This window comes from Sphaerodactylus townsendi, linkage group LG06 (genome assembly GCF_021028975.2).
Source record: "Sphaerodactylus townsendi isolate TG3544 linkage group LG06, MPM_Stown_v2.3, whole genome shotgun sequence".
NCBI classification, from domain to species: domain Eukaryota; kingdom Metazoa; phylum Chordata; class Lepidosauria; order Squamata; family Sphaerodactylidae; genus Sphaerodactylus; species Sphaerodactylus townsendi.
In genome coordinates this window covers 36,517,083-36,538,759 of record NC_059430.1, presented here as the reverse complement: position 1 = coordinate 36,538,759, position 21,677 = coordinate 36,517,083, and the positions used below count along the sequence as shown (strand labels likewise).

At 44.6% G+C, this 21,677-nt stretch overlaps 1 protein-coding gene across 1 annotated transcript in view; it reads left to right on the top strand.

The window, feature by feature from the left end:
• Positions 1-16,073, top strand: part of LOC125434783 (RNA binding protein fox-1 homolog 2-like) — a 66,999-nt gene extending 50,926 nt beyond the window's left edge. Inside the window, exon 3 of the mRNA XM_048500481.1 lies at positions 16,041-16,073. Within this exon, the coding sequence (XP_048356438.1) occupies positions 16,041-16,051 (11 nt within the window). The 3' untranslated portion in view covers positions 16,052-16,073. The remainder of the gene's footprint in view (positions 1-16,040) is intronic.
• The last annotated feature ends 5,604 nt before the right edge of the window (positions 16,074-21,677 follow it).

Below are 21,677 nucleotides of genomic sequence, written 5' to 3'. Positions count from 1 at the left end.
CTTATTCCTAAGTGAATTTATTTCAACACACAGTCATTCACCACCTGATGTGCAATATCTTTCTCTTAATATTGCCAGCGTAGCATAATAGTTAAAAGAGTCAGCCCAGGGACTGGTTGACCTGGGTTGAATTCATTGCTCTGCCATGGAAGTCCTCTAGATGACCTTGTGCCAGTCGCTCTCTCAGCCTAACCTAACCTACCTTTGAGGAGAAATGCATTGTATAAATATGCAAATAAATATTTTGTGGCTGCTCTTGTTTACACATTAAAGGAGATTAAGAGACTTTCAGAGACTGTTTAGATAGTTTAAGTAATTCTATTCTTGTTAATGACTGTGCTGTTGATAATGTATGTTTGCCATGATGAATTTACGTGTAGCACATTTAAAAATGTAAGAGTTGTGTTGTTTTTGCTCCTGGTTGTTGATTTGACATGAAAACTTGCCTTATCATGTATGCTCATGACAGTATATACATCCCCCCAGCCCGGTTTCTGCCTTCATATTAACTCTTCTTTAACCATTCCTATCTCACCACAGACCAAATGCTTTCAAGTAATGTGTTAAATTTTCAACAAAAAATCTTTCTCCATTCTCTCACCTCAGATATATATATCAACACACACAGCCTCATTCTCTTTCTTGATGTAGTATTTTCTTTCTCATCATACATAATATACCATATGCACAAAATGTGTGAGATGCACAGGTTATTGTTCCTATGTTTCTGATGGCAAACAGGCTGTTTGAGAATTACAGTGTTGAGGGGGCTGACAGATTTTCTTTGGTTCTAGGAGCCAATTCAAAAATTAAGGAGTCAGACCCATTTTTTTCCCAGTCTTTGAAGTTTTGTATTGAGAATATTCTGTCTCTGAGCTGAAGGACACCTTTTCTGGGTAATTCCCACCATTGACCTAGGAGGCAGAACTGGTTGTTTTGTTTCCTGTATCCTGTGGACATTACCTAGAATCTTTCAGTTCTGTTTCTCTCAGGGGAGATGAGTAGCTGGTGGCTACATAGATATTTTCTATATTTCTTCTATACTTTCTGTCCTTTAGTCTTCTCTAACTGTGTTTAAAGTGTTTTTTTCTTCTACTGACATTCTGTTGGCTTCCCTTCTCCTGCCTTGCATAGCTCTTGTCCACACCCTTCTCTACCTTTCCCCTTTGCCTTCTCACCTGTGTGTTTGTGGAGCAGGAGAGCTTGTAGTCATGTTGCTTTGCTCTTTCTGGCACCTCCTCAGAGTTGATCTAGTGTAGGTCTACCCTAAATTAGATGATGAGAGAGAGAGGTTACTTTCTTTTCAGAAGATGAGAATGTTGCACTGGAGGCGGTGGCAGAAACTGCGAGCACAGATGACCAGGCGGGCATGACCCAAGTAAGGATGCACTGACTTCGGCAAGGTGGGGAGTGACACCATCTCTCCTCAACCCAAAGCATACCAAAATGTCGTGCAAAGGCAAAATGACCTCCGTGGCATCACAGCTGGAGTTAAAAGGGGGAATCAGGCTGTTAAGCTTCCCTGGGAACTTTGTCTGTAACCTGTCAGAAGACATCGGACCAAGACTCACAGAACAGTAACTTGGATACCATGTCCCTTGATTCCCCCACAGACCTGACTCACTTTATTAAATCTACCACTTGAGAGGAGTTTGTGGTCCTGTTAAAAAAGGCTACCCCGATTCTCACCAGGGCTGCCAGATCTGGGTCCTCTGGCCACTCTACCCCTAACAGCCCTACCAGGAGGGAAGAGGGGCATTTTTCTTATCTCACTAAGGCTGCCAAAAATATACAGGATTAGTCTCCTAAGAGTCTCTGGACATTCCTCCGGTAGCGAGGAATCTAGGGAAGAGGGGATATTTTTGTCTAAAGACGAGGACATTGGGGAGGATGAAGTTCGGACATCTGAGCCTGTGACAAGGTTTTTCCAGTTCAGAAGACTATCCATATTTACGATCCAGAACCTTAATGACCCTGGATCTTTAAAAATCTGACACTGGGGATAACAGTGCTAAACTAGACCTCAGGTCCACTCATGTAGGTAAAAGGGAATTTTTCCCTGATGTTAATCCCACCAAAAAAAGTTCTCCCTTTTCTCAGGACTTTTGAAGAACTGCTTAAGGCTGAATGGGCCAAACCTATGGTCAACAAACAATTTTCTGGGTTGACAAAAAAGTTGTATGCACTGTCTTCTTAAACTTCTGAGATTCTTCAGCTGTCAATCATTGACCGCACTCCAGGCACCAGGCCTGGTGTCAGAAGATGGAAAGGGACATCTCAAAGACAGCATAGATAAGAAGGTGGAGCAGAGTGCCAGGAGGGCTCATGATGTCAAGGCCTTGCTTGCATTTGCATGCTACAGCATCAGTGCTATCCAGAATAGCTATCATGTGGACACATCAGCTAATTCAGCTACTTCAACCAGATGATAAGCAATTGCTAGAGGGTGCCAATAGATTACTAAAAGCTGTTTCCTTTAAAGCACATGCAACTCTTGACTATGCTGTTTGCTAGCAGGGGCATTTCAGCTAACATGGCCAACAGGAGGCGCCACTGGCTCAGAGCTTGGCAGGCAGATTTCAAGTCCAAGGTCATCCTCTCCTGTTACCCTTTTTAAGGGGACAAACTCTTTGGGAGGCCTCTGGATCACATTCTGGTGGAGGCATGCAACAAGACTTAAGCGGTACCCAAATACAGGACAAGAGGTCTCAGTTCTCTTCCCTTCATTCCTAGCATGCCTTGCCACTATTCTGGCAGGACTACCACAGAAGCTCATGGAAGACATCCAGGCAATCAACAAACCAAACTCAGTACTCCAAACAATTTCTAGGGAAATCAGACCATTCACCAGGACTCCAAGTCCAACAAGGCATGACTGACTGGAGGCCCTGGTGGGACTTGCCTTTCTTGAACAGTTGGTCTCTTTCAAAGGTGGATGCTGGGCTTTAGAAGTGGTAAGCAGAGGCCATGCCATCAAATTTATGTCAATCCCACATGATCATTTTCTGATTTTACCAGTTGCACTCAACCCAGAAAAAAAAGACTAAAAATGTTCATGCTATTCAGCATCACCTCATAATGCTGGAATCTCATGAGGAACCTGGTAAGCGATAAAGACTGTTCCTGTTCATGATCAGGGCAAGGGGGTGTACTCCCTGTTCTTCACTGTCCCCAAAAGAAATGGGGACTGTCATGCAGTCTTGGACCTGAAATTCTTGAATTGCTTCATAGGTCTCAGACATTTTTGAGTGGAGACTTTCAGGTCCATATGTGGCTCTCTGTAGCTCAACAAGTGTTTGACATCATTCTGTCCAAGGCATACCTGCATATCCTGATATTTCAGAGTCATCGATGGTTCCTGAGATTTTGCATGAATGACCAACACTTCCAATACAAGGTGATGCCATTCAGCTTGTGCATGGCTCCCCATGTTTTTTTTGAAGCTGCTTATCAATCTGGTAGTTTTTCTTTGGGCACAGGGCATTCATGTCCATCCATATTTGGACGATCTTCTGATTCAATCTCAGTCATTCCAACAAATGCAGCTCAACACGCAACTGACCCTAAGGTGCCTAGAACAACACAGATTCTTAGTCAATCTCTCAAAATGCTGCTTGCAGCTGGTCCAGTCTTTAGAACATCTGGGAGTAGGCATCAATACAGTCCAGGAAGCCCTGCTTGTGACAGGTCAAAAGGCCAGAAAAGTCAAGTCAATAGTTCAGTTGATGATCTCAAGTCACACTTCAACCTTTCAAGCCTCATGGGGCTACTCATCTCAAATCTGGAGTGGGCTCTTCACAAAGAGGCATTCCTGAAGAGAGTGCAGCATTGGGGAGCCCCTGAAACAGACCTCTTTGTGTCACGGTCGAACCATTAACTTCCCAGGTTCTTCATGAGATTCCAGCATTATCATGTCAAAACGATGGATTCTCTGATGTCGGATTGGCCTCCGGGGCATCTGCACACTTTCCCCCTGATCCCAGTGCTACCCAAGCTCCTCAGAAAATTCATCCAGCAGCAAGTAATTTTATGGCACCATTCTGGCCATTCCAGCCTTGGTTTTTGCTAATCCAGCAGCTTGCAACAGCTGCTACACTGAAGCTTCCATTCAGAGGGGACCTCCTGCTTCAGGGTACTTTTCTCCATTACATCACTCTGCTTGGGAGGCTGAACAGCAATGACTGGTGGACTAGATCTTAGTACCAAAGTTGCCAAAACCATCTTCGCATCTATATCCAAATCCACTACTAGGATCTAGTTCCTGCCTTCCAGGTCAGTGCTGGGAATTACCCAGGTAAGAAAAGATGCCCTCTGATGCTCAGAGGAGAAGGAACTTTCACAGGTGAGAACCAATGGTTATTTTCTAATTATTGCTATCACAAAACTGGTTCAGTTTCTGATAATTTATTAAAGTTATGTCAAAAGTTTGGTGTTATGTAAATAAATATTGGGATCACAACAACAAAAAGCAAACTATCTCCAATTTCCCAGAATTTCATTACTGCTTTAAAAAGCTCCATTTAATTGAATGGAGTATAGAAATTTACTTAAGAAATGATTTCATTTACTGCCACTGGCTGCTATAACTTTAACATATAATCAAAGACATTCGTATGTTTTGTACAGTTTTAACTGTTCCTAATAAAAGGTATTATATGAATTGTGTTCTTGATTTTGGAGTTTTCTTTTGGGCCAAGACTTTTGTAAGCAACTTTTTTTCTATTTTGGAAATATCCAAAGTTAGCCAGGAAAAAGAGGGATGTGTCAACTGGAGGGGAAAGGGAATAGCAAGAGACCAAACTTAGTTTCAACATGAGGTAAAACTATCCAGTTCAGCTTCAATGAACTTTATACCTCATGTGTCATCTTAAATTTATCTCCAGTGTCAGTATAATGGTTAGTATAACCAACTAATTCCTTTGCTATCCAGCTGCAAGGGATATCCCGTGTTATTTGGTCTTAGAAAGCTAATGGGGACAGATGCTGATCATTGTGCTTTCAGTGGTGAGAAACTATCAATTCCTTTGTTATTTGCTCTGAAAAAGCCAAGGTACGACTTTATACTAGTGTTTTGGGCCAATCCCTGGGGAGTGAGGAGTCCTTAGAGGAAGAGCTAGGCAAGTAGAGCTCAGGCCAGCTTGAACTCCAACAGGGCAGGAAGGGTGGGTGGGTAAGCTCAGGCCAGCCAGAATGCCAGTATAGTGGAACTGAACAGACAGCTAGCCAGGCCTCAGAGTGTGAAGCAGCCGCAAAATCACTTAGATTCACTGACTCTGCACCCGGTGGCGTAACACCAAGGCGGCGGGGGGTGACACACTGGCCGCACACCAGTGCTGGGGCATGGCGGGGGCATGCAGGGGCGTGGGGCGCACGCTTGCCCCAGCCCCAGTTTCCCCTCGCTACGGCTCTGCCTGCACCTGCTGAGGTTTCTTGGGCAATTAGTTCATCTGGGCCAGCTGATTGATGCAGACAGTGTTGTAGGAGGAAACTACAGGCTAAAAGGTGGCGGGGGCATTTGCTGGCTCAGTGGCAGTGCCTGTTTGAGCAGGAGGGAGAAAATGTTCACAGGTTGAGGATTAGTCTCCTGTGAGGACCTGTAGTAGGTCTGCTTGGGAGGCAAAACCGTGCTGTCTTACTGACGCCCACCTTTGTTAGTCCTTGCAGACTCTGACTCCTGGACCAGACCAACTTGACTACGACATTGAATATTGGACTCTCAGCTTTGTCTCACTCTTCCCAGCTATTTGGTTTCTCTGAGACTTGGGACTTTATCTGAACTGTGTAGGATTCTAAGCAGTTTGCTGTCTGCCTCTGTTGTTCACAGCTGGCCAGGAGGCAAAACGCTGACACAAGCTTTCTGGACCCTAAGTCAGCATAGTTAGCATCATTTCAAATCTGTATCTGCTCAGCATGATATATTGGAGTTTGCATGAGAAGGTCTTAAGGTTGTGGCCTCTGACATAGGCTGAGTCTTGTACTTCCTCTGTGGCTCGGCAAGATCCAATACGTTCATTGCTGAAAATACCAGGCAACATGGTGGCATAGTGCCTGGCATTTATTGAACTCTGTAGTGTTGTAAGGACATTCCCATAAACATAAGGGTGGGGCAGCTACCCTTCTGGTTGTAGGTCCTAAAGATTAAATCCACATTGATTATTTTCTATAGTGTTCTGTAAAGTATGAAATAGCAGTTCAAGTCTTTCTTAAATATGAGAGAAAACACTTGAAGATGGTTTATATTGATTCATTAAATTCTATTGGTCTGTTCATTTAAAAAAATGGTACTGTTTCATGTTTGTTGGTATTTTTTAAATGCCCTTTGTTATTAAGAAAGTATACTTGCTCCTGATGTCAGTTAAAAACCATGACTGTCCAAGGGCTTGTCACCAATTGGGTTATGATTATATCTGATTTAAAGCATTTTTTAAAGTAGATACTATCCTAGGCACCCAGCTTCTTCATTGTTTTCTCGTTGTTTGTGAAAATTTTAAAGATAACTCTTGGCAAAAATGAACAAGAACTTGGCAAAAAATGAACAAGAGGCCCAGTTTTCAGTAGATGGCTGCGGCAAGAATAGAGCTAAAGCAGAATCACCCTTTGAGATTCATTTTATTTAACCCTTTGCTTTGCACCATGGAATTAATGGCTGCCCTTGTTTCTATGTGTTGTTCATTCCTCTACGATGTAAGCTTGAACTTCATACATCTTTGCCTTCTGTTGTAAAGTCAAAACACCCTCTAGTGGAGAAAATGTATTTCTGATGCAAAATAAACAGCATGACCTACAACACCATAGTACAGAAGTATGCTATATAAAAATTTTTATCAAGCACAATGTGAGATGATAACTTAAGCAAGTCCTTCAGATGTTCTTCAGTTAGCATTAATTTCCCTTACTAGGTTGATAGCTGCTCTGAACCTGCGATGGCAGGGAGAGTGGGTTACAAATCCAGTAAATGACATGAGATGATTACAGCGTATTCTAAAGGAATGCTGTTTGCTGTTTATAACATGTGGCACAGAGCACGGCTTTCATTTTGATAGAAAATGATTGTGGGTAAGAACACCATCATCTGTGGAATTTGTTACAATAAGCTTCTCGTATTTTGGTCCTAAAAAGGCCACTCTGTAATTTTTTTAACCCCTGTTTTCTACCATTCTGGTAAACATTCAGTTTAATCTGTATCGCAGTCAATTGTTTGTAAGTTCACCGTAAATAGAAACACATCGAATTGCAGGAACCAAGACGAGGAATCCTTAATCTAGTTGTCCTGTAAGACAGCCTTGATTCATGTCTTTTTTTTCTTTATCAGAATGACAAACCTGAATCCATTTATAACAAAACAGAAGACATGAGTCCAGTGAATACACCTCTGAATGTCATAGAAATATTTTTAAAAGCATCCTTTTTAATAGAGAAATTAAAGGATTTAATAAAAACTTATCACCATCAGACTGACAGGGTAGGTGTAGGCCAGGACACTTAAGCCATGGAAAGTGCTCCCAGTGCTGTGTTTGATCACTTCTTTTTATATGTTGTTGTTGACCTTTGGGAAATGGCTTCATTTATTGCAAGCACTTTAAATGCCTTACACACTCTATGAACATCTCTAGACCAAATGATTTGAAGCCAACCCTCAGATGGTATGTATAGTTGATTACAGCATCCTACAGTTGCCCAATTTTCAGTTCAAATGCTCACCACACCTGGAAGGTGTACATATTGATGAGTAAAAACAGCACAACTTTGGGAAGCTGGGTCCTATGCTTATTTATGGCCAGGAAAAAATATGTCTGCATTGAATATATGCTATAACCTTTCCAACATAAAGATCTCAGGAGATGTGAGAATTAATCCTTGACATCTTCCTGGACCTTCTTTGTGGTGGAATGCTCTTCCGGGGTCCTAGTGCCTGCCCCCCCTTTTCTGATTCTCTTTTAGGTTAGAAAATCTTATTTAAGCACTGCTTTCGTTAAAACCGTTAATGCCTGTGCTGTTAATCATCAAATTTTTGAAAAAAAATCATTTATATTGCCCCAGATGGCTATTAGCAAGACTTGTCTTTTTGTAAAGTTGGGCCCACCATTTTGTTTCCTTAAGAAAGATTCTCTAATGCTAAAAGAGAATCTGCACTATTTTCAGCAGTAGAAACATGCTGCTTTGACTTCTGCTGCAGAACACAGCCCGCACTTTGATCTGTAGGTTGGAAAGAGTATAAGTATTGGAACAAATTTTGTGATTGTGACCATTCTTTTCCATAAGAGGGCACTCATTGCCCAGGAATTGCTAAAAGGCCTTGGGAAACAGATTCAGTGCTGCAATAGTTGTCTGCATGGTTTCGGTGGAGGGGGGCAGGGAGAGGAATCAAGACTTGTGCTACTATGGTAAAGACAACATCCTTCCTCTGGCTGTTTCCATTTTCTAAAAGCAAACTGTTATACTTCCTGGCAGTTGGTGGAAGCCTGGAATATGTGGATAATATCTGTGGGTGGATGGCAGTGGGAATAAGGAATGGAATGTGACAGTTTATGTGAAATGGTAGCAATTGAATTGGAAGTGAGCACTAATAAATAAGAGCGATAGCATGTAATAAATATCTTCTGCTGCTTTTTTAGGAGGTAAGTAGATATGGATGTAGTAGCTGAAAAAGAAAGGGAAAAAATTACAGACTACTTGTTTTCAAGCAGCAACCCAATCTTTCAAGAACAACTTATGTTTAAAACTGTATTATTTGAATGATTTGTGCTTTTCCATTTCAGTACATTCTAGAAAATTTTTCTTCTTTAAAAATATACTTTATTGAGGAGTGACATTGTTAGATGCACCCTGTTGTGATGCTGTTTTATTTTAGGGCAGTTCACTGATTTATAATGGGAGAAGGGAAGGCAGCTGGAATTGAGGGGAAAAAAGGCTTTTCCCTTTGTGCCTAGGTTCTCTTCTGTGGCTACCTCTGATATGGGTTTGGTTGCCTTACAAACAGTCGAGGTTGCAAGGAAGAGAAGAAATTGCTCCTGCAACCTCGTCTAGCAGTCTAAAAATAATTGTTTCAGTCTAAATTATGGCATTAATAGACTTGAGAATGAGTCTTTTGTTGCAAATGCCGTAGTTGTAATGCTAAAGGGATCTTGCATGTGTTTGTCCAGGTGTCTGGCAGCTGGTAAGGAGGAGGGGTATCTTCATGATAGTTGTAGCTTCCTGTCTGATCCTTGTCTAATATGATACTCAAGGGAAATGAGCAATGTCTCCTGTGCTTTCTTTGACTAAAACAAATATGTGATACCGATAGTCTCCTTTGTTGCATGGTTGTCTTATGTGACTTGGTGCCTAAAATGTCATCTACCATACTTAAAAGGGTCCTCTCATTTGTTTGAGAATACTGGAAACTTGTTTGGGGAAATATTAGCTGGTCCTTCCCCTCCCCCCCCCCCCCCCCCAATTTTCATGTGTTTGTGATTTCTCTCATAAGAACATAAGAACATAAGAACAAGCCAGCTGGATCAGACCAAAGTCCATCTAGTCCAGCTCTCTGCTACTCGCAGTGGCCCACCAGGTGCCTTTGGGAGCTCACATGTAGGATGTGAACGCAGTAATGGCCTTCTGTGAAACTGTTGCTCCCAATCACCCTGGTCTATTAAGTGGCATTTGCAATCTCAGATCAAAGGAGGATCAAGATTCGGTAGGCCATAAATGGACTTCTCCTCCATAAATCTGTCCAAGCCCCTTTTGAAGCTAGCCAGGTTAGTGGCCATCACTCACCTCCTGTGGTGGCATATTCCAAAATACACCAATCACACGTTGCGTGAAGAAGTGGTTTTCCTTTGCTATTAGATCCTAATTCTTCCCCAGCATTTTCAATGAATGCCCCCCCCTGAAGTTCCTGAAGTATGTGTGAGAGAGAGAGAAAAATTTCTCTGTCAGCATTTTCTATCCCATGCATAATTTGCTGCAGACTTCAATCATATCCCCCCCCCTCAGCCGCCTCCTCTCCAAACTAAAAGAGTCCCAAAGCGCTGCAGCCTCTCCTCATAGGGAAGGGTGCTCCAGTCCCTCAATCATCCTTGTTGTCCCTTCTCTGCGCTTTTTTTTTCTTTTCTATCTCCCTCACATATCCTCTTTGAGATGCGGGGCACCAGGGAACTGGACACGAGTACTCCAAGTCGCAAGGTCGCACTACCTGACTTTATATATAAGGGCATGACAATCTTTGCAGTTTTATTCTCAGATTCCTTTCCTGAAATTATCCCCAGCATAGAGTTTGCCTTTTTTACAGCTGCCATTGCATTGGAGTTGGCATTCCCATGGAACTATCAACTAAGGCGACTAAATCCCTTTCCTGGTCTGTGACTGATAGCTTTTAACTGGACCCCTAGAAGCGTGTATGTGGGGATTTGGACTTTTTTGCCCCTATGTGCACTCCACCTCTTGCATTTTGCTACATTGGAACTGCATTTGCCATTTCACTCTGTTTCCACTCACCTAATTTATCAAGGTCCGCTTTGGAGCTCTTCGCAATCCTTTGTGGTCTCTCACCACCCTACATAATTTGGTATCATCTGCAAACTTGGCCACTTGCACGCTTACTCACCCCCCACTTCAGGTCATTTTATGAATGAGTTAAAGAGCACTGGTCCCAAAAAGCGGATCCTTGGGGGGACACCACTCCCTGACATCTCTCTCCATTGTGAGAACTTCCCACTTTACACCCACTCTTTGTTTCCCTGTTTCTCAACCAGTTTTGAGATCCATAGGAGTGGGACTTCCCTCCTTATTCCTTACATTGCTGAGCTTTCTCAAACAGTCTCCTGGTGAGGAACTTTGTCAAAAGCCTTTTGGAAATCCAAGTAGACAATGTCCACCTGTTCACCCCCTGTCCATGCCTGGCTTCATGTCCCTCAAAAGATCTCCTGAAGGTAAGGATTTGTAAAGACAGGATTTGCCTCTGCAAAAGCCATGCTGACTCTTTCTCAGCAGGTCTTGCTTTTCTTGCCATAGTTTTATAATTTTATCTTTAATGATAGACTCGACTAATTTAAGAGGAACAGATGTCAAGCTGGCTGACCTGTAATATCCCAGGTCCCCGCTAGCTCCTTTCTTAAAGATTGGTGTGACATTGGCCATCTTCCAGTCAATGTATGGTTCTGATTTCAGGGATAAGTTGCATATTAAAGTGAGAAGGATCAGCAATTTCATGCTTGGAGCTCTTTAAGAACTCTTGGGTGAATGCAATCTGGGCCAGGGGATTTGGTGACATTTAGTTTATCAATGGCTGCCAGAACTTCTTCCTTGTCTACCACTATCTTCGCTAGTTCCTCGGATTCCTACCTCCTAAGAAGCTTGGTTCAGGTGCAGGAATGTTCCTCACCTCCTCTTGGGGTGAAGACAGATGCAAAGAAATTCCATTCAGCTTCTCTGCAATCTCCCTGCCATCTTTTAGCACTTTTACCCTGCTTGTTCCTTTGTCATCTAACGGGCCTACCGCTTCCCTAGCTGGCTTCCTGCTTTTGATGTACTTGAAGAACTGTTTGTTGCTGGTCTTGATGTTCGCAGCCATGCGTTCCTCATGATCCTTTTTTGCCTCCCTTACAGCTAACTTGCTTCTCTTTTGCCACCATTTGTGTTCCCTCTCATATTCTTCAGGGAAAGAAATAGTCCTGTTGAGTGTCCTAACGGTATTTCCTTCTGTCTCACTTAAGCAGCTACACACATTCTGTGTAGCTGGGTCCCAAGGAAGACGGATACACAGTAGTTCTAAAGGTCAGGAGGGAGTTCATGGAACAATATTTTACATTTGAGCCACCCAGTAATACCGTACCTTTGTTCTCCCTTGGGATTTGGACCATGATCTATGTTATTCCATCTCTCTCTGAACATAACAGTTTCTGTGAAACCACTTGAATCTTGCATTTCCTCACACTGGCCAAGTTAGATAACATATCTACGGAGAAGATATTTGTACAAAAAAATGTCAGAGTTTTAAAATGCTCCGAGGATGAGAAGTAAATGAGTATGGTTTTAAATTAAACTCTTAATGTACCTTCTCTACCAGTTTATCCAGTACATTCCACCACCACCCCCTGCCAGATGCTGATGTGGGCATCAGCATTTCCACTGGCCATTCTCTGTGTTCACATGGCATTTGTGTTCATCTTGCATATAGTTAGTATATTGAGACTTTCAATTTCTACCTCTAGAATTATTTGGCGTGCTGTTTTCTTCTGTGTAGTGGCTGTTTACATTAGGTTCACATGTGATGCAGCTTTGATTAATGTCACATGTCTACTTCCACACTGGAACACATTGTATGGGTGCTGCAATTTCTGAATAAATTGAGACTATCTAGCTTCCTCTGTGTCTATAGTGCTTAAAACGACAAGTATGAAGATATTTTTCATTCTGTGAAGGTGACTTTGCATATCACAAAGTAAACAGACCTTTTTGGGGGGCAGACTTTTCTGTTTAATCAACTAGAGATTCTACTTCTGTAGAACAGTTGTGTTAGATGAAGACAAGAACTTCAGAACAAGCTGGTTACCCTCCATAGGAATGCAGTACTAACGGCAGCTGATGGGATATGACTTCTCATTCATCTTTACATATTAGCAGGCTATACTAAAATGTCAACTTTTCCCTTTCAGTGAAGGTGGTCTGCAAATAGTTATCTGAGTTCAGAACTGGGAGCCCCCAAACTGCTGGCCCAGTGAATCATCATTAATTAATCCTAGTGGTTAAGAGCAGCAGACTCTAACCTAAAGAACTGGGTTCGATTTCCCGCTCTTCCACATGAGTGATAAGATCCTTCATCCAGTCCATGTCAATAACCTGATCAGCATATTCTTGACCAAATGAAGTTTCTGAACATTATTTGAACAGAGTTTTTGAACACACAGTGTATTATGGTCATCTGACCTGGATTTGATCAAAGCATGGGTCACTGTGGCCAGATCATGCTTTGGAGGGAAGGGCCACAGCTGGTATTTCAACAGGAGGTGTGGGTCATGGAGGAGATCTTAGCCTCCAACCATAAACCAGGATCTAGAAGCATTCACAAGCTACAAATCTGTTCCTTCAGGGAGAGTGCAGTCCTTCAGAACAGGCTAACTCAACAGCTCTTGAGTGTCATTGACCAACACAGCCTCAGTCTATTGCCTACTCTAGTTATCTGTTCAGGAGTTCCACAGACACTGACTCAGCTGTTAAAGAGAAATAGAATTGAGTGTCATCTGCATATTGATGGCGCCTAATTTCAAATCCCCAGACAATCTCTCCCAGTTGTTTCATTTTGACGTTAAATAGCTCTGGGGAAGGATAGATGTGATAAATGCCACAGGGCTGATCAAAAGTTCCCCAGCATTATCTTCTGGAATCAGTCAGCTAAGTAAGAGTGGAACTACCAAAACATGATATTGCCTACTTCCAACATAGTCAGCTTCTCCAGAAATACACCATCGTTGCTAGAATTGAAAGCCATCAGCAGGAACACACTGCCCTGTCACCAATCAAGGCCGTTTCCATCCCAGACCCTAACTTGAATCAGATTGACATGGGCCTTGATAATATTTCTCATCTGCTTGAAGCTAAGTAGTTACCACCTGCTCAAGCACCTTGCCCAGGAATGGAGTATTGGCCACCAAGTAATAGCTGTTGAGGCCATTTTAGTCTAGGCTCACCTTTGGGAGGGGGTCTCATAACTCCTTCTTCCAGCACTGATTTGGAACCCTTCTAAAGAGAGGGACTTGCTACCTGGGTCTGCTACCTGAGTCTGCTCACCCAGCCCAGTCAGTCTTGACACCAACAGCCATGAAGCACAGGAGGTAGAGTCTCGATGTGGGCTGTGTCCTTCTAAGAGTCATATTCACTTCATCTGACCTCATCAACAGGAATTAATCTATGATGCAACTAGGACCAGACTGTGCTCCAACAGCATCTTGAGATTTAACTGTATCAATTGTGGCATCCAGGTCGCAGTGGATGTGAACAATTTTATTTGCAAAGCTCATCACAAAAGAGTCACAGTGGCAGGGCATGTTTTCCAGGTCCACTTCCTCAGTGACTTGGGATAAAAGCCCTCTTACAGTGTGGAGAAGCTCCACTGGATGGGATTGCATGGATGCAGTGATGGCATATAGTGAGCCTGCTTCACCATGACCACCACAGAGTGATAGTACATTCTCAGTAGTTGCTCACATTCACTTTCAGTTTTCCTTCAGCTGCAATCCAACTATCTGCCCAATTATTTCACTGCCCCAACCTCTTCAGTAATGCAAGGGACCTTCCAGGCTCTGCAGAAGCAACGGGGACTCTTGGACAGTTTTGCTCATCTCTGTATTCCAGGGACTCTCTGACGCCTGGCAGTCTGGTCTGCCTTTATCCATACAGGTTAAAGGGGAAGGGAGATTCTTATAACAGATCTTATTGTTGTTTCCCAGTGCTTCCATTTTTCATGTCCCACTCCTTAAGCCACAAATGAAGTTGGGCCAGTGGAAGGGCAAGGGGAAAAGCAGGAAATAATTCTGATTTTCTCACCATTCCAGCATTTACTCCTTGTTTGTGAAACCCCAAACCCTCGTTTCCCCCCTTCATTGCTTTTTTTCACTTGAGAGCTAAAACAGTTCCTGTTGTTCCTTCCTTTCCTTTGCCCAGTAAGCACCCTTTGCATAGAGGGATTTTCTGCTCTGAAGGAGTGGTAGTTCTACCTTTCTGTCCGCAAAAGGATGAATTCAGAGAGGAGGTGATGCAAACTCTCTAGAAGATCTATATCTTTTGGCGGCTGCCTGTAGGGTCCTAATGATGATTCAGTAGCTGTTACCCGGATCATAGGCTTAGAATCTTACTCAGCTGCAGGCAGTTATGATCTTGCTCTTACCTATAGAGGAAATCTGTGCTGAAGGCTTTTGCTTATTTAAAGTGTCAGCTGTGCCTTTTGACTTGGCAAGCGTAATTTGGGAAATTCAAAAGAGTCGTGTATTTTCTCAAAAGCATCATGATACCTCTGCTTTGCCTGCAGTTGCACTTTGTTCAGAAGCCCCCTAAAATTGTAGCCTGGCTTTAGCAGGAGGGAGATCCGTTGGAATAAATTGTTTAATCCAGATTGAGAAGGCTCTATTCGTAATAGTTTACACTTTATTCTGGGCACTGTTTCAATGAGATGAGGTGGTGGAAGTGAATTTATGTTCCATAGAGATGGTAATCTGTGGTGGTAATTCTATGGCATGGTAAAAGCAATTTTCTTAGTTGCTCACTTTAATTGTATGCTGGATTGTGTGCTGTAAGAAATCTATAATTAGAGGATAAAGCTTTCTTTCCAACCAAGGTCAGAGGCTGTTTTCTCCCAGCCCCCATGTATAAAGCAACTGACAGACTGGCAGTGCAGTCCAGAAGTATGGGAGTGAAAGCACTATGGAAGCAGTGCAGCGCTGGGGCAAGTACTGTAAGCACCGTCATAAGGCGCATTTATGCTGTCACTGGGGAGTGCAATGAAGTGGCTGTAGTGTGGCACAGCTGTAGCAGTGGTGCAGACCCAACTCAGTAGCTTTCACAGCCCCAAATGGGGCATATCTGACAGTTGGCTACCTGAGCACTTTTGACCCAGGAGTGCTCACTTTCTCTGGCCCAAATTTATGTCTTCCAAAACCATGGCGCAAGCCCAAAGCCCCCACCCCCAATCAGCACATCCCCACCTGCATGGTGTCAAACTGGTCTGGATGTCAACTAGGTCCCTTGCCAACGGCGAGCCCACAGACACTGGCCAAGCCCCCTACCCAGGGTGCAGTTTTGCTAGACTGGGCAATTAAAAGACAGATCCAGAACCTGGCAAATCCCACAAGGTAGGGTTCACAGCATGGGGGGCTGTCTGGCAGCCTCTGGCTGAGGGGACTTAGAACCAGAGGGGAGGCAGCTAGGGGACGGCTAGAGCACAGGGAGAGCAGCTTCCACAACAGGACTAGCAGTAGGGTAAGAAACCCACCTGGGAGAGCCAAATCCACACACTCTATGGTTGAGTCTATCACCCAGGATTCATTGCAGGTACAACAGCTCCAGAGCCAGGACCTGAGGGGGCAGCCATGCTGTCAAAAGTAAACCGCCGCAGTGAACTCTTCCCCCCACCTTTCCAATCCCACATCCCTCTGCCATAGTTTGTCAGTCCTTGCAGCCCAGGGGGGACCACAGCCTGTCAGAGCCAGATGCAACCAACTGACCTCATCAGCAAGAGATCGAGTTGTGGTGGCATATTGGGGGACGGGAAGTGGAAAGTCTGCATGGCTGTTCCTCTGCTCCGTCAGCCATACAGCTTTGCCATTGGAGATGGCGTGAGGAAGCTGGGGCAAGCAAGAGCACTCCCACAGGCCCAGGACGCTGATGTTCCAAAGATAGCCTTCATCTTTGTTTATAAGGAGCTGCACCCACTGTGAGAGGATGTAACAAAAGACCCACCAGTGGCCATAGGTGGTTTCCCCAGAACCAGGTCAGAGGAGCACCCATCCTAACAGCAAGGCCAGAGGGGTTGGTCCTGTGATGTCAGTGCAGCAGACCTTACCCTGAAAGGCAGACAACTGGACCTGTGGGACAACCTGGGTGATCTGGCATGTGCACACGAGGGAGCTCCTGGCCTCCCTTTGTGCCCCCACACACTGTCTTCCTTCCTGTAGACAGCACTGAGAAGCTATCCGATGGTGCAGAGCAGGATGTGACCCTCAACCTCTAATGCCACCCACAGGTGGACCAGCGTAACCAGCCACCCAACCAAATGAAGCAGTCCCAGTCAAACAGCCCCTCCTGTTGGACATCAGGAGACCTGACCCCTTCTCCCTCCACAGCGATCAGAAGTCAGTGAGGCCTCAGGGGAGCTGGAGGCAGACACAAATGGTGAATGCGTCCATTCTTACTGTCCCCTCCTGAACAAAGTTTAGCTGTAGGTGGCAATGATGTGTCAGCCTCTCAGGAGTAGACAGCTGCCAGGAGGGTGGTGGGGTTGTGGACAGACCACTCTGTGACGTTCCTCACTGCCTTTTGTGTTCTGTGGCACAGCTACCTGCTTAGGAGGTAGCTCTCCTGCACTGTTCCTTGCCATTGTGCAGGCCCTCCCCCCCCCCCCCGATTCTGTTGCTAATGATCACTTGAGCAGATGCCATACTGCTATCTATCAAAAATATTTTTGTGACCTGTGTCTTCCTCTGCCTCTCTCTTCAGCAGTGCAGCCAATCATACGGAAGTGACTTTGGTTGCTGTCACCTCCCACACAGAAGTTAGGTGTTTACTTCTTGGTTCAATTTTAGCAGACATCTCAGCTTTTAACTCATGGGAGCCTGTATGGTGATGAGATGCTTTCTGTTGCAGGGGAAGCATTAAGCTGCGGTCACACTACTCTGGAGTGTAGCGTTGAGGAGAGAAGGCAAACAGAGCAGGAGCTCCAGGGAGAAGAAGAAGAAACTGCCTGTATTTCTTAGCCTTTTCTCTTTCTTTGCTTTCTGTAAACAGCAGAGAAACCTGGGGTATTCGTTTGACTAGTTTTTGCTGTTGTTTTTAATAGGGAGCCATTTATAAGTGTCCTATCTTGACAGAGCCATTTTCTGGTGATATTTTTCACATACATTGGATAATTGCTACTCCCTTGTGTGTGTGTGGGGTGGGGGTGGGGATGTGTTTTATCTAATTTATCCTTTCTTTATAAAAATATCTATTTCCCAGAACCCAAACAACAGTATTATATGCCTGAAAAATACCGTTTGCCCCCCAGGAGCTTTTGCTGTACGGAACGTGGCTGTGCCGCTGTCACGGGTCACTTACTGAATGCGCATGTCACTGTTAATGAAAAGTGACACGATTTCTTTTATTGCTTTATTTATTTAATAGTTGGAAGCCGTGATTCTTTTCCATTTCAGAAACCTCGAGTTTAACAATCCATATTTATTGCTATTTGTTACATTTGCACCCCAGCTTTCTTCCATTAAAGAATGATGGCCTGACCAGTCCTGCTCAGCTGCAGCAAGACTGTATCATGTGCCCTTTAACCATTCACTGGGACACAGTGCCATACTATTCAAAGGAGAAAGAATAGTTAAAAGAAGGTTGGGGCAGAGGCCTTTTTTCGGACATAGTGTAGTTCCCCAAAAGGGTTGCAGTTTTGCAATCAAAACCTTCTCACATGAGGACTGTGCGACTAAAGATGAACATGTCTAAATCGAGTCTGAGTTGCTTTGGGTCGTTGTGGTTAGTGTGAACATGGAATTCTTCTGCCTTGGTTTTAAGTCATAACCAATCCCACGAGATTTCTAATCCTGCTCTTTGGAGGGAAATGTAATCAGACTGTCAACTGCTTCTACAATGACTTCATTTCGGTAAGATGACAATCAAGCCTGAAATTATTGGTTCTAGCATTAATGTCTGCCTCCATCTGAATTTCCCATGACAGCTCTTGGACATCTCCCATCCTGGGTATATCACAAGCATAAGAAGGCATTCACAATCATGCACTTGAGCTTTGACCACATTATATTTCATAGGACTGGAGTCCCTAATCTTGTCGAAAGAGTGAGCCGTACTGGATATTGAGAATACTGAGAAAGTATCATGGGAACCACTAAAAATGGCTGTCATGAAACTTAGGACCAATCACAAAATATTATAAGGATCTAAGCCAAGCATTGTCCTCTAATGAAGAAATCTACTTCATAATATGTTTTCCCTTCTCATGCCTCCTGGGCTGTCCTGGAGCACCACCTCCTCTGAGGGGGTGGACGAAGGTTAGGACTAGTTCTTGGGGAAGAAATGCTGCTTGGTTTCATTTTCCAAAGGAAAGAAAGGTTTGGTCCCTGCATGGACTCAGGGAGAGGAGAAATAAGAAAGTTTGCATCTGTGGCCAAACTTAGGGTATGTGGCTATGATCTATACCTGTCAAAGATGAGCTCAGTCAGCTGGTAGGGAGTGACTTGAAGCTCCTTGCTTGTTTTTTTGCTTCATTCAGGATCCTTCGGATTTTAGTCCACAGGTTCGAGAATCAAGTGGGAGTCAGAAAACATTGCTACAAGCACTGTTATGAATAATATGTGTATCGTAGACCTCCCCATGTTGGGGATTGTTGCCAGAGAACGCAAGAGCTTCTTTTACAATTAGAACTGTGCACTTCTGAGAGTGATTTGAAGTCTACAAGTTTACCTATGACAACTGATGTGCTATAGCTTATGTGTGCAGAATGTACACTTTGGCTAAGCACATTTGTGGTACAATTGTGGTAGGTTGGATTTTGTAAAGGCTGCTGGTGGTAAGGATTACAGAGTGGCACAAAAGCCAGTGCAAACATCCCATATTTCTTAATAATGTTTTGGAGATCAGACTTCTGGCTCTCACACTCTCTTCTACTGGGGGAGGGAAGACGTCTTGCTTGAGATATGTTCGTCATTACTTGCAGGGAGGCAGGGACCAATCAGAATTCTTTCGCCGCCCCTTCCTGTGTGGGTCTTCAGCCTCTCTTTCCTCAGTTTTTGTTCCTGCCTTGCAGGGTGTGCAACGTTGCAACTAGGCTCCACTCGCGCTCCTGTTTTACGTGTGTCAGTGAGTCAATTGCCTACCCAAAACAACCCTTTGTGTATGTGTGTGTTGTCTTCCAATTGTCAGTAGTGCCTTAGTGGGAGTGGGAGACAAGAGCAGAATGAGCACTAGGTCTTCAGGCTCATTCACTCCCCCGAGGGAGTCCTTTTCGAGCTCAGCAGCAGAAAGGACCAGGGGAGCAAAGAAACAAACGGAGCGTTTCTCCCCAGAAAGGAGAGCAACGCAAGAGACTTATGCGGCAGGGCGCGAGGAGGGACCTCCCGCGCCCAAGAAGAAGAAATCCACGCCGCATGGGAGCTGCGCGCCTCCCAAGGGCGCTGCCTCAGCGGCCGGCTCCCCGCCGAGCACTTCCTACCCTTCGCGGGACCGGGAGCGCTCGGCTGACGGATCGGAGGACCGGGAGGAGGATGGCACGACGGACGCGCCAAGGCAAGATCCCGGCCCCGATCAGTACAATGGGAGTGGGGCTGGATCGACGCCACAGACGGGCAATGGCACCTCGTTAGCCCCCAGCCCGGGCCCCTCCCACAGGGACGAAGCAGTTCCCGCCAATTCGGCACTCTCAGCCTGGCAAACAGCTCCCCCTACTGCATTTGCGGAGCTATTGCGGGCTGAAATTGAAAAAGTCTTAACGGCCAGGGAACAACAGGAAACTCAGCAGAGGGGTTCTTATGGCCAACGCCCCCGCAATTCTCCTATCCCAAACGCCTCCAGGGGAAATAGTTTAGGATCTCACAGGAACCCCACAGCATTCCCTGATGAGGAAGAGGGTTCAGATAGAGAAGAGGGGGAAGAAGTAGACAGATTCTCAGAAGGGGAAGAATCCTCAGATGAGGCATCTGACCAATCCACCAAATTATTTAAAAATGAGGATTTATCTATGCTAATCAATAAGACGGTCTCAGCCTTGGACCTGAAGGACAAGGAAGACGCAGAGGACCCAGTAGACCCTTTAGGGGAGGGCACCTCTTCCAAAACCATAAAGGGCTTCCCAAAAGGGAAGGAAAGTTACTTCCCAAAAGACTCGGAAAAAGAAAAATTCTTTCCTGTGCCAGAATTCTATGTTAGGCGCATTAGAAAGGAATGGCTTAATCCGGCAGGCAGGAAGGCACTGCCTACCACTTTTAAAAAGACATACCTATTACCCCCACCATTCCATTCCATGCTAAAAAGTCCTCCCGTGGATTCACCAGTGGCAAACTTACACACGGGGGGTCTGGTGAACAAGGAGGGAGAGGGATCCATTAAGGACCCTCTAGACCGCAGGTCCGAAGCGGCCTTGCGCAGGTCTCATGACTGGTTGGCGGCAATACTTAAATCCTTAACACCTGCCTCCACGGTATCCAGGGCAGCCATGGAATGGCTCAAAAGAATCCTAGAGAGGCTCCCAGCCGACGAAGCGGCACTGAGAGAGGGAGTCGAGAGAGTTCTCATTGCAAACGCTTTCATAGCGGATGCAACCATGGATGCCATTATACTAACGGCTAGGACAATGGCTTCCAACATGGTAGCAAGACGCAATGCCTGGCTCAGACCGTGGCAAGCAGACACACAATCTAAGCATGTAGTAGCAGCATATTCCTATTTTGGAGAAGCAATATTTGGAAAAGAATTGGATCAGGTGCTCATCGAAACCAAAGATAAAAAGAAGGCTATGCCCAAATTTGTTAAGCCAGAGAGAAATCAAACGTTCCAAAAAACAACATTTCGATCCAATAGAACTCTGCCTAGGTTTTCTAGAGAAAACCAACGCACAAGCTGGCACACTCAGGGCCCACCTCAAAACCAAGGCTCCTTTCGGAACAAGTCAAACTTTCGTTCCTTCAACAAGCAAAACAAGAACTTCAAGCCAGAACGTAATAAACAATGACGCCGTGGACCATCCAGTGGGGGGTCGCCTTGCAAAGTTCAGCCATCAGTGGCAGGGCGATCAGGTGGACAAATGGGTACAACAAGCAGTCCAAAACGGCTACACGATAGAACTAAGAACTATACCAAGATCCCACTTTGTCCAATCCCCACTGTCAAAAGACCCAAGGAAAGCAAAAATTACCCTTCAAGCGATAGAACACCTAACTCAAATTCAGGCGATAGAACCTGTTCCAGTGCAGGAGAAATCATTAGGGATCTAT